Raw genomic sequence first — 13,538 nt, forward strand, 5'->3', positions numbered from 1 at the left:
TGCATCAGTCTTTATAAATTGTCAATAAACAGAAAAAAACTCCTGATTTAACCTCTCCTTTTACTTTTTAAGGTCATCATTGTCAAGGAACAGTAAATCTGCTATGTCACAGATTTTTGGCTTAACTTTGCATCTAGGACTGGTTGAATATAACCGAATAAAAAGACATGATAAAAGAGATTTTTAGTTTAAACCCTGGTAACTAAAAATCTCTTTTATCATGTTTTATTGTCTGAAGTATTACTGATTGAATTCTTTCAAATTGTTGAACATTTGTATAGACAATGATAGATAGCACATTAAACATAAAGTGAAAACATTTCTTATATCGTCTTAAAATCATCAAATCTCCATTTTCAACTCTTTAGATTTTCTTTAAAAACTATATCATGTACATGTATATGTTGTTGCTACATCAATTTCCATTTTACTTAAATCTGTGCAAATGTTTTCCTTTCTTTTTTTCATTATTTACCAGTGCAACCATCACATTTGACATGGAATGGAAGTCACTGGTTTTATCCTTGAAATATGTATTTGTATACATGGTATATCATGATATTTATGTACTGTGGACCGTTACATATATTGTTGTTATTAGACATATTAAGTACAACATCATTAATTTAACATGTTAGACATTTATAACATGTATATATATATACATGATATATATGACAAATTATTATTTCATTGGACTAAATTTAGGACAATTATGTTAGTCGGTTGAATATGTTTACTAAATAGCTAAGAAAATGCTACCTCTGCTGGTGCATAATTTTATTGAAGCTTATTTATAGGCAATCATGTTCAAAAATGAATATTGTGATTTCTGAAAATGCACAAATAATTTTGCACTTTAAATGCAAATTGTCTGTCCTTTTGCATTTGACCTTATTCTTGGGAATTGTTGAGTTTATCTTTTATAAACAACATCTGTACCACATTATAACTTCATTGTGTTAATATACACCAGGTACACATGATATATAAGTAAATAGCAAGTAGGGTGGACATTAATTCACTCCTCCATTATTAGAGAAATGGGATGCATACTATTTTTCGATTGAGGTCCCATTATCATGATAAAAAAGAAATACTAAAACTTGAAATACACTGCTTATAAACAGTCAGAGATCAGACATTAACAAGTCGATTTTTGTTTTTGACTTACAGAAGTCAAAACATGTATTTATGCTAAAAATGTGTTTTCAATTTTAGACTTATCTAAGTCAGAAAATGACAGACTTGTTTAGGTCTATTTATATTGATGAAAAAACTTAATTTGACTTGGTGGCCAAAGTACACCACCTATGACAGCAAATAGCTGTCTGAGAGTTCACAAGGACTTGAGCTATCTATATTTAATTATCCAATTGAACATCCTTTCTAAACACAGATGTTTTACCTCATTAAGTGTGGCTCCAGGTGGTTGCATTGTAAGGTTAATTAACAGTATCTCCGTTTTTTTAGACTCATTCATATTTTTCTTTAGAAGACAAAGCATTTTTTTTCAATGTGGTCATTATTTGATTTAGAAGCGTGACCTTTTTATAAATATGAGTGGGTCTTGAAGTTAACTAATTTTGGTAACTTATCGACTTGTAGGAGTCGATATTTGCAACTTTTGATTCTGGTCAATTATTTCTTGCTTAACAATATTTGACTTTAAATATTTTAGTCGTATTTTGTCTTGCATTAAAGGGAGACAATTCCTTAAACTTACAAATTTACACCTATAGGATTCAAAAGCAAATTCAGACTTATTTATGTCTGAGCTCTGACTGATAAATGTAATCTGTGTTCCTGTTCATGAAATTCATGAATTCTATATCTCAAAAGGGCATTACAGTGTCCTAACCAATAATATTTTTTTTTAAATCTAAGCTGCCCAAAATATTAATTTAGTGATACATAATGATTAAAAATTATATATTTTTTTCTTTTAGAACATTTTAGCTTTAAACCCTAAAATTCATCAAAATGCCAACCTGGTACCAAGTGCTTCCACCCAGAAGAACAAACAACACTGGAAAAGGAACCAGCAGAAAGGCTGTAATGTAAGTCACTATAATATAGTATATTAGTCAATAGTGTCAACTAACACTTGTATAACAGTAGTCTTAATGGATGATATTTATAGTTCACATGGACATGTATTTAAAAGTTTGTTAGAGAGACATCCTATCTATTTGCGACAAATTAAATTTGTGAGCTCAAAGACATTAGACACATTTAAAAGGCAACAATTTCTTATTCATGTAATTTGATGAAGTAAACATTGAAAATAAACCAAGAGTTTCATACTTTAAAGTGTACAAATACATCTATATTCATGATATTTCATAGCTAGCAGCTCCCACAGAAATGTCCATTTTGATCTCAAGCAACAATCAAAATACAACTGAATTCTAAGGATATTTAATTTTTGATGTCAAGCATTATCATGATTATATAAAATGTACCTTATGTTTTATTGGGATTTTTTTACAAGTAAAAAGAAGAAAGTCATATAGTAATGCTTTATAAACATTATAAAAAAATTGTATTGTCTTGTGCACTGATTGAAAGATGTATATTTTATTGTTGCAGAGTTGTGAAACAACTTTGGAGAAGAACTTTGAAGATATAAAACATACAACATTGAGTGAAAGAGGTGCATTAAAAGAAGCATCCAGGTATGTTACAGGTAGAGCATAAAACATCATAACAGCACAACATAAGATAATCTATAAATGTAGGATAAAAGTCAGTGAGACAGGTTATCATAATTGTTGTCTTCCAAATGCACCCATATCAACTTTGGAGCTTTGGGGTTAAAATGAGGAAGTTTTTGACTTATGCAAAAGTTCAATTGCAGTTTGTGACCATTCATACATGTGCAATACATAAGATAATCTTCTGTTTTAAGATCACCACAGTTAAAGTCATAAGAAACCTCAAATTAAAAAAATTAATGCATATAGGTTTTTTATAACTAAATGGATACTTTTCACTATACAACTTATGAACATATACTTTTTTTCTGATGAAAATTCTTTAATTTGTCCACATAATGATGAAGTTTAATTATTTTTAATTGCTTGCTTCCAGGAAGCAATTCATTGAAATATTTTCCGTATGCATAGTGACCTGAGCGTAACCCTCCTCGTAAAAATCTGGTGATCGCAATAGTGAATACACATGAATCTGTCATAAAAATAAACAATTATCTCATTGTACATGTTAAACACGTGCTCAATACCCATGCTTTTTGTTATTTATTTACTATAAAGTGACAATGGGTTAACTTTGACTTCAAAATATGGCATTAAATGAGCAGCCATATTTGTTAAATCATAACAGACAGAGAGAGAAAAAAATTGCAATTATACCATATATTTGCGTAAAAAATGATAAAATCATGCACAGAGAACTAAGTTAATGATGTATACATGCATTGGTTCAAGAAATGGATAAACATTATTTTTCACCACTCACTCATTTCATATGACTTTAAGGATCATACATGCACTTAATATTTTTCAGTCTTTACTGAATTATCTTCATTTAAGAAGAATTTTGAAAGAAAACCAATTGGAAATATATTTCATACAAAACTTTAAAATAACTTATTGAAATTAACCAGTTTTGTTGGACACAGATATAGATTGCGATAGCAGCAACTCATGGTCATTTTTCCAATTTAAAATCTTTGCTGTCAGTTGAACGTTTTATTCATAATCATTTATTGTTATATAAACCAGCAGATTATTTTATTAGTATTTTCGAGTTATTTTGTGATTTTTTAAATGCAATAAGGAGACAGTACATTAAGCCATATTATTAGAGGCTTTCATCATTATTCAAGCTTGTACAGTTATGGAGTACGAAAATGTAAAAGACATATGTATAACCTTTGTAAATTTCTTTTCCATGCATTTAAATATAGACTTGTTAGTAACAAATACTTAATAAAGATCATTATTATTCTAGGACGTATTTATTTATCAGTTATGAATGCATTTTATATTTATTTATCAGTTATTGTATATATATACATGTATATTATGTATACTACATTGCATCGTGCTGCTGAGCATTATTTTCTTTAAAGTAATCAAAGAATTGAATTGAAAGGTAAACTATCTAAAAATACAACTCAAAAGTTATTCAGAACATAAGTATTTTGTGTCTTTAAAGAGTCAACATTTAAGTCAACTGGTTTTCGAAAACAAAATGGCTAAATGTGTAAGATGACATTGTAAACTAGTTTAATAAAATAAACTTACAGATGTTTGAAATGTGCTGATGCACCATGTCAGAAGAGTTGCCCAACTCAGCTTGATGTCAAATCTTTCATAACCAGTATTTCTAACAAGGTATGATATATGTCTTATTTTTACTTGTACAATATGAAGACAAATTTTATATTTAGTCAGTAAGTACCGTAAATATTTTTTGGGCTTATACCATACTGTATTTTAACATAAAAACACAACAAGTTAGTTGCCCACTTTTCTATGACATTCATAGAATGAATGCTTTCTCTTATAAAACTTTTATTGTAGGACTGCTTTAAAAATATTTCTTGTCATATATAATTGACTTGATAAATTGCACAATGATTTGTCTATTGAGTAAAATAAGTGTAAAATATCTTAAGTGTGTATTTGATTTGATCATGGATGAAGAATCTTAACACATTTCACACTGTTTGATACATTTTGTATGTAACAGGCTATTATTTGAACTTGGAATTATTTTTAATTATGGAATTTGCTTGATTTCTTGTTATTGAATTTTTAATAAATTCCATGTTTATTCTGTACTGAAATGTTCTGTGCTTCGCACAACACTTTCTATTACAAAGAAAATAGTATATTTCTAATAGAATGTACTGTGCCGCGCACAACACTATCTAACCAATATACATTTTATGGAAAGTGTTATTAACCGCTCAAAAGATTATAATACCAAATAAACATGGAATTTATCAAAAAAATTCCAACACAAGAAATTATGCAAATTCCATAATTAATGATAATTCCAAGTTTAAATAATAGCCTGTTATGTGTAGTGCTGACATATTTTTGCAATATTCCATTTATTTACAGAATTATTATGGATCTGCTAAATATATATTTTCTGACAACCCTCTTGGATTGACCTGTGGTATGGTATGTCCTACATCTGACCTTTGTGTAGGAGGATGTAACTTATATGCCTCAGAGGAAGGTCCCATTAATATTGGGGGACTTCAACAGTTTGCTACAGAGGTAAGTCATGTGTTTGATAATTGACCTTTGATCTTTGTTTAACTATCAACATTGAGTACAGCAGTGTCTATCACAAGAAAGCTAAGTCGAAAAATTGGGATCAAATCTTTGATATTTTTTTCTTGTTTTTTCAACCTTGAACAGTTGGGGATCCAAAACTTTTCCAAAGGGAGGGCCGCTCCAGTCATGCTTCAATGATTCCCTGTAAAATCAACCAAATTTTTCCCACAAAAGGGGGGGGGGGGGCTGTGCCCCCTCCAGGCCCCCTGGATCCGCTTATGTTGAAGATACTGTAAGAGATTGTGGTTGAACTACTTATAATGAGTAACAATTCCTCTTCTTTTAGAATTGATTATAGTCTACTAACAAAACGTACATTAGAGAAAGTACAATGCAACTCGGCATAAAAGAAAACACTTCACTCGAAAAAACAAAATATAACACAAAACAGAAACAGAAACCTAAGTGCAAACATGATGAATAATAAACAATATTGTACATTGTACCAAAGCTAGAATTTCTACAGTTACTGAAAGCAAGCTCAACCTTATTATCAGGCTGACATGGTATCATACAGTTTATAGAAGTTATAATTTTGTTTTAGGTGTTCAAGCAAATGAAGATACCTCAGATAAGAGATCCCTCACTACCTCCTGTTGACCAGCTTCCTGAGAGTTATCAGGCTAAGATAGCTTTGATTGGTTGTGGACCAGCCAGTATTAGCTGTGCTACCTTCTTAGCCAGGCTTGGATACACCAACGTGACTATTTTTGAGAAACAAGAATATATTGGAGGACTTAGGTAGGGAATACTTATATATAAGGACATCGAAAATAATACTTATGGTTCAGTAAATGGAATTTTTTTGAATGTTCTGTTTATTTGACATCAACAAGATTGATATTTAACACTACATTTGCTTCCCTGTTTAAATTTGATACAAAGGAGGCAGAAATCATGTAAGTTGTAGGATAGGTTACACTGAGGGCAAAAGATAAAAAGACAAAAGAAAATTCAAGCTGCATTCGACTTTTTTGTTCATACACGTGCTTTAATAGTTATCATATTTCGGTTAATGGTTTAATTTTTGTTGTCTAAAGATATATTTGAAAGTCTGCTCAAGCCAATTACTCCTTTGAGAGGGAACTCCTGTGCTCAGCTCATTTATAGTTGTTCCTCTTTTGTTTTTAACATCTAGAATAAAAGCAGGTTTTCCTGTTAAGCTTTATGTAAAATCAAATCAAAGTCTGTCAGAGTTATTGCACTTTGACTAGTATGAAGACAGTTAAAATTGTATATTATTATTAATTTTGTTGATGTAATATATGATACTGCCAGACACTAGGCTTTAACTTGTTGTAAGGTTACTTTAACTTGTTGTAAGGTTACTTTAACACAATGCCACTACCATTAGTGTAATTTATTAGTATTTTACATTTTTCAGCTCTTCAGAAATTCCACAATACAGATTACCATATAGTGTGGTTGACTTTGAAGTCCAATTGATGAAAGATTTGGGAGTTAAGGTAATTTATTTGGTGTGAATAACTTACAGATTATTATTGATAAAGGGAGGTGTGGGGATAACATCAATGAGACAGCAATCGATTTGTTTTTGTTTTTGTCTTTGAAGTAAAATCAAAACTGTGGGTTACAATCTTCCTTTCTGTTTTGAGAAATTAAGGCTTTTTATCTATTAATGTGTTCATTTGGTTTCAATTTCAAGGATAATATGCATTTACAAAGTAACCATATTAAAACCTCAACAAAAACATTTGTGATTACACTGTACACTTCCATCCTTATTGTAAAACAAATTAAAACAATCTTTATACTACATGGATGCATGATTTTATGTGATTCTGAATTTTATTTTAATTTTCAGATTGTGAATGGTAAATCATTGGACACAAATGATATGACCATACAGAAGTTAAAAAATGATGGTTATGAGGCTGTGTTCCTTGGCATAGGTATAACTTTTAAAGCTTATATAGGCCACGTTTTTTTAAATTGTTGGTTTACGGATTTTCCCCATGAAAAAGTCAGGTCGGGAAAAAAAAGAAGAAAAAAATATCTTTCAAGACAGAAAAAAAAAAGCAAAATAAATATACATTTCACCTTTCTAACAAAATGTTTTTTATGCTTTTTTGTCATTATTTCAAATTTTAGTTCGATGAAATATTCTTGCTCAGCTGTCATAAAACTCGTCCACGAAAAAAACGAGAATATCAGGTTAATCTAGTCTCATGCATTCCCGTTTTTAATCCAAATGGACGATTTATTTTTTTATTATCCATGAAACATGAAAATTCTAAATGACTTGTTGATATTCAGAACTTTTACTTCCAAGGTGCTTTCCACCTGTCCACATTTGGACAAGTCTATTTCTATGAGATTATGCATCTTACAGACTGATGACAAATAAGGGAAACGAACTTATTGTGTAATGGGTTATAAACACAGATTTCGTTCCGCAAAATTATTTGCGTAAACGACATTTCAAGGTCAGTTATAATTGATTTGTCTATTTTCAGAAACGTAAACTGGAAGTTTTATTTTTTCACAACAGAGAGTGTTATCAATTTTTGTTAGTGATTCATGCATTTCATTCATAAAAAAAGAAGAATTTAATTATTTTTCAAGGATAATGTATTTGTTTGGGTCGGCGGGAATAAAAAAGCATGAAAAGTCAATTTTATTTTTATTCTAGGAATCGGTGGATCCGTAAACCAACAAATTAAAAAATCCTGGCCATAGAAGGATACTATACCTTTTTCAATGATATTTTCTCAATATTTTTTATTGTTTATTCTAATTTATTGAATATTAAATGATCAATTTGTTTTCATCATTCTCAATTCTTGACATAAGGATTTTTATTTTTTTACATAATATATATCTATAATTTTCTCTAGCAATGAGATTTTATTCAACAGATAATTTCCAATCAATAACCCTACAAAAGTGATGCATTAGTTGTAATTTTTCGAGGTTTTCTGTTAAAATATTTATTAAAAGCATAATGTAACAAATGTCTTATTACAGGTTTACCTGATCCTAAGAAGATACCCATATTTGAAAACCTAACGGAGGATATGGGATTCTACACATCAAAAGATTATCTACCAAAAGTGACATCAAGTAGCAAAGCAGGTTAGTACACACATATGTGTTATTCTTATGTTCCTTTTGTACTTATGATAAAAGAAGATGTGGGATATATGTTGATAAGTCACTTTAGGCCACTTTTTTTCATTAGTTGGTTTACGGGATTCTTCTTAAAAAAGGAAGGGTAGGAGGTCGGAAAAAAAAATTTAAAAAAAAATTAAAAAATATAGGGTTGGAGGTAAAAAAAAATAAAAAAATAAAAATAATAATAAAAATTGGAAATAATACTGTTTTTAGCTCACCTGACCTGAAAGGTCAAGTGAGCTTTTCTCATCACTTGGCGTCCGTCGTCCGTCATCCTGCGTCCGTCGTCCATAAACTTTTACAAAAATCTTCTCCTCTGAAACTACTGGGCCAAATTTAACCAAACTTAGCCACAATCATCCTTGGGGTATCTAGTTTAAAAAATGTGTCCGGTGACCTGGCCATCCAACCAAGATGGCCGCCATGGCTAAAAATAGAACACAGGGGTAAAATGTATATTTTGGCTTATATCTTTGAAACCAAAACATTTAGAGCAAATCTGACATGGTGGAAAATTGTTAATCAGGTCAAGATCTATCTGCCCTAGAATTTTCAGATGAATCAGACAACCCGTTGTTAGGTTGCTGCCCCTGAATTGGTTATTTTAAGGAAATTTTGCAGTTTTTGGTTATTATCTTGAATACTATTATAGATAGAGATAAACTGTAAACAGCAATAATGTTCAGCAAAGTAGGATTGACAAATAAGTCAACATGACCAAAATGGTCAATTGACCCCCTTAGGAGTTATTGTCCTTTATAGTCAATTTTTAACACTTTTCATAAAATTTGTAAATTTTTATTAACATTGTCCACTGAAACTTCTGGGCAAAGTTCATTATAGATAGAGATAATTGTAAGCAGCAAGACTGTTTATTACAGTAAGATTTACAAACACATCACCATCACCTAAACACAATTTTGTCATGAATCCATCTGCTTCCTTTGTTTAATATTCACATAAACCAAGGTGAGCGACACAGGCTCTTTAGAGCCTCTAGTTATTTTTATTTTAAAATCGTGGAAAATAGGGTCGGCGGATCCATAAACCAACAAATAAAAAAAAAATGGCCTTATTAAAAGTTTAATTTTGTTTTTGATACAATTTTTGGCTTGGACATAGTGGTATAGAAAATTTAAGGATGTACTTGGGTGAGGTTTTGGAATTCATGTCTAATGGTCGGACTCCTTGGTGTTTTTCAATACACTACCAGGTAAACTATTTTGCCCCATAACACCAATTTATTTTCTCATATAAGACTAAATAGCTCACGAAAAGCCATTTACCAAAATTTAAGAAGATTCTTGATTTTCTTTCTTTTGTTTTGAAATCCTAATACCAATGCAAATATAAGGTAAAAGCCCAAATCAGCCTTTTCCCACCATATTTTAAATCTAAAATATCTGGAAAAGGAGGTCCTTGACCTATCAATATTTTTTGCTTACTTCTATTCTTGGTGAATGCTTTGCTGGCTGAAAGTATCAATTTTGATGTCTTAATTTATAAATTTTCACTTAACCTCACTTAAGTACATCCTTAGGCACATTTTCATCTATTTTTATTTGCTTTCTATACTAATCCTCACCTGCATTGAAAGAAATTCATTAAGTAACATTTCAGTGCACAGCATTAATTTTTTCAGTTGTATTCAAAATTTTACCAAAATTTGTGACATATTTCTCTACCTTAACCTTAAATATAAAAAGAAGACTTTGTTGATTAGTTATTTTGTTTATAAAATATTACAGGTATGTGTGCTTGTAAGTCCCAGCTTCCTCAGATGTATGGTAAAGTAATAGTTCTAGGAGCAGGAGATACAGCCTTTGACTGTGCTACCTCAGCCTTAAGATGTGGAGCTAAGAGGGTGTATGTTGTCTTCAGGAAAGGATTTACTAATATCAGGGCTGTTCCTGAAGAGGTATGCTATTAGATAAATGTTGGGAAAATATGGATTTTGTGTGTACTTTCTTTCATCTAGGTCAATTAACAAATATACGAAAATTTGGAATAGCTAGACAAAGTAGAAAAATTAGAATAAATCTATAGCTAGTCGAAGATTTCTGTGCCATCAAAGTTCACCCTATAAATGTTTAGAGATTGAAAATTGTTTTTTTAAAAATGTACTGAATTTATAAAAACATATGAATAAGAACCAAACTCGGATAACAATGAGCAACATTTAAAATAGGTTCTTAATGTACTTGTACAATCAAGTGTTTTACAATTTGATAAACAATGTTTGAAACAAAAAGGAGATAACACAAAAAATAAACACATGAAATACAAACACGGAAATATTGCTTTTTGACAATTTTTGACAATTTTTTTTTTGGCTTTTATAGAGCAAAAGATTTATATAATTAGTTCTTGTGACATTCATATTGTTATTATATTCAAGTGATAATGTTTTCAGATGGAACTTGCCAGGGAAGAGAAGTGTGAATTCTTGCCATTCATGTCCCCCAGGAAGGTGATGTCTAAGAATGGTAAAGTATCAGGTATGGAGTTTGTAAGAACAGAACTAGATGATGATGGTAACTGGATAGAAGATGAAGAGGAGATTATCAGGATTAAGGCGGATTATATCATATCTGCATTTGGATCAGGATTAACTGATTCTAAAGGTTAGATTAATGTTAGTATCAGTTCTCGATAATTTTTTATTCTCATATATATTGAAACGTCGCACGTTACTGGTGTTACTTTGGTGAAATCACGGACACGACACATTCATCTTGTGAATTTTAAAAATTAAAAATTATATTATATAGTGTTGTATATCATCAGTCAGGAGCGTTACTTAAACAAGTTATTTTTTTAATTACTTATATAAGTAATTTTTGTTTTTAAAAATAATAAAATTACTTAATACAATTATTTTAATTTTCAATAGAAACATAGACTAAATGTAGTTTTCATGATTTTAAACACTATTGTACATCATAAAATAAAGAATTTATCAGATTTGAGAGGAGTATATCGATAAAGGGTTACCTTAAAAAAAATGACAAAAATATTACTTGAAAAGGTTATTTTAAAACATTTTTGAAAAAAATAGCAATTACACTTATCTAAGGCACATATGTAAGTGATTTAGGTCACAAATTATAAATAACTTCAGGTCTTAATTAAATAATAAGTATCTATCTATGTATATCAGTCTACCTTGAAGATTTTAGAGGAAAATGATAATGTTATAGTCCCAAGAGACCAATCTTTGACCCAGAAGCGTTGGTATGAAAGATAAGTGCGTCGGAAAGTTAATTTATGTTTCGGAATAATTAGTTTTTATATATCAAGGGAAAAATAACCAGATGACTGTGAAAATTATTTAAAACTAGTAAAATTTGTATTATTGGACACCTATACAAATAATATTCAGAAAAATAACTTATATAAGTTATATTTAAATTAGCCTCGTTTTCAACATTACTTGTATAGGTAATTTTAATTGTTACTTGTTTAAGTAATGCCCCTGACTGATCATTTTAAAGCTTTTAAACTCTTATTTCAGATTATTGTAATTTTATATATGTAACAGATCATTTTCATTAATTAAAACTCAATAACACCTTTAGTTTGCAATATGATTTCCTTGTCCCGTGTTACACTTTTAGTTTTGTGAAATTCTGAATACCGTCAAAAACATATAATTTTTTTTAACAAACAACCAAAGTTTGTCTAGAACAAGCAATTTATAAGTAGGCGATGACTTAATGTCGATTTTTCTCTCTCGAAAAGACGGAAATATGAAAAAAAGCGATCAAAATGATACAAATAATGTGTCCCATGCGCGAAAGGTTGCTGTATTTTTTTTTAAATTGTCCCAAAAAAGGGAATTCCAGAGCAATCCCCATATCGAAAGTAAATAATTCTTATACTAGTATTTTGTACAAAGATCACACTTTTGCCTCATGCAATAATCAGGAATTTTTAAAACAAATTCTTTTTATTCGAGTTGATTAGCAATGTCTGACATTTTGTCCCCTTCAAACCAAATTAAACGTAGGGTTAAGTTTTCTGTTTTTTCATGATGTTTATCTAATACAGTGCCATTCTCTACATAAAAATCATTATCATGGATAAAAGTACAAAAAATTATCTCTATTTTGATATTAAATTCCCATAAATTATGTCTAATATACGAGATATCAGATAAAACTAAAATGTCCGATACAATGTCCCCACATACGATTTTGACGTTATTTAATAAAATATGCTTCTAACGTTCCGTCTAACTGTCATGATTGAGGGTTTCACAGACGATTTGGAATACGGCTATTTTATAGCGAATCAAATGAAAGTTTTCCACAGAGTCGTCTGCTCTTTACCAAGGTATTTAAACTTTTGCAAGTTTACCTGTCCCATTGATACAATACAATAGCTCTTGTTCTCTGTGTAGTTTATTCACTTGGACATTTAAATTTCTTCTAGGAGAAATCTATCACTCATTGATTAATTTGCCTGACCAAAAAAAATATCTTCTTTGTTGATTGAAATACATGCATAAACTCACATAAACTGCATGTGATACAATATTTTTTCAATATCAATAATATATATTCAGTCTGTTGATTATAAGCACTGATTTAATTTTAAAAAGTTTATTTCTGATTTTTTATAAGTACTGCATGCATTTATGTTTTAAAGAATCTGCATGTTTTTCATGGTTTTTCAGTTACAAAGAATACATTTATGAAGACCTTTATTTAAACATTATCATTTTAAGTTTTTATTTGTGAACAGACTAAAAAATAGCAAATTCTAATAGGTAAAATGTTGAAATTTGATCAGATATCAACTTTTTAATTTTTAAATCAGTGTTTATATTAAACAAATTGAAAATGTGTTATTGATTGAATAAATACAACATCACATGCACTTTTATAATTACTTTTTGTATATGTATTTCCATCATTGGCAGTTCAATTTTTTGTTCAGGTAAATTAATCAGTGAGTGATAGATTTCTCTTGCAAGAAATTTAAAGGTCCCATTGAATAAACTAAACAGAGAACATTACCTGTTGTATTTGTTAGATTGGACAATTGAACTTACAAAAATTTAAATGGACAGGTAACTTGCAG

At 29.8% G+C, this 13,538-nt stretch overlaps 1 protein-coding gene across 1 annotated transcript in view; it reads left to right on the forward strand.

Moving 5' to 3' along the window:
- The window catches only part of LOC134685253 (dihydropyrimidine dehydrogenase [NADP(+)]-like), a 30,578-nt gene that overhangs the window by 3,113 nt on the left and 13,927 nt on the right, over positions 1-13,538 (forward strand). Inside the window, exons 2-11 of the mRNA XM_063544804.1 lie at positions 1,950-2,060; positions 2,593-2,678; positions 4,274-4,361; positions 5,097-5,258; positions 5,863-6,059; positions 6,703-6,784; positions 7,144-7,231; positions 8,307-8,414; positions 10,202-10,371; positions 10,867-11,077. Of these exons, the coding sequence (XP_063400874.1) occupies positions 1,950-2,060; positions 2,593-2,678; positions 4,274-4,361; positions 5,097-5,258; positions 5,863-6,059; positions 6,703-6,784; positions 7,144-7,231; positions 8,307-8,414; positions 10,202-10,371; positions 10,867-11,077 (1,303 nt within the window). The remainder of the gene's footprint in view (positions 1-1,949; positions 2,061-2,592; positions 2,679-4,273; positions 4,362-5,096; positions 5,259-5,862; positions 6,060-6,702; positions 6,785-7,143; positions 7,232-8,306; positions 8,415-10,201; positions 10,372-10,866; positions 11,078-13,538) is intronic.

This window comes from Mytilus trossulus, chromosome 1 (genome assembly GCF_036588685.1).
Source record: "Mytilus trossulus isolate FHL-02 chromosome 1, PNRI_Mtr1.1.1.hap1, whole genome shotgun sequence".
NCBI lineage: Eukaryota > Metazoa > Mollusca > Bivalvia > Mytilida > Mytilidae > Mytilus > Mytilus trossulus.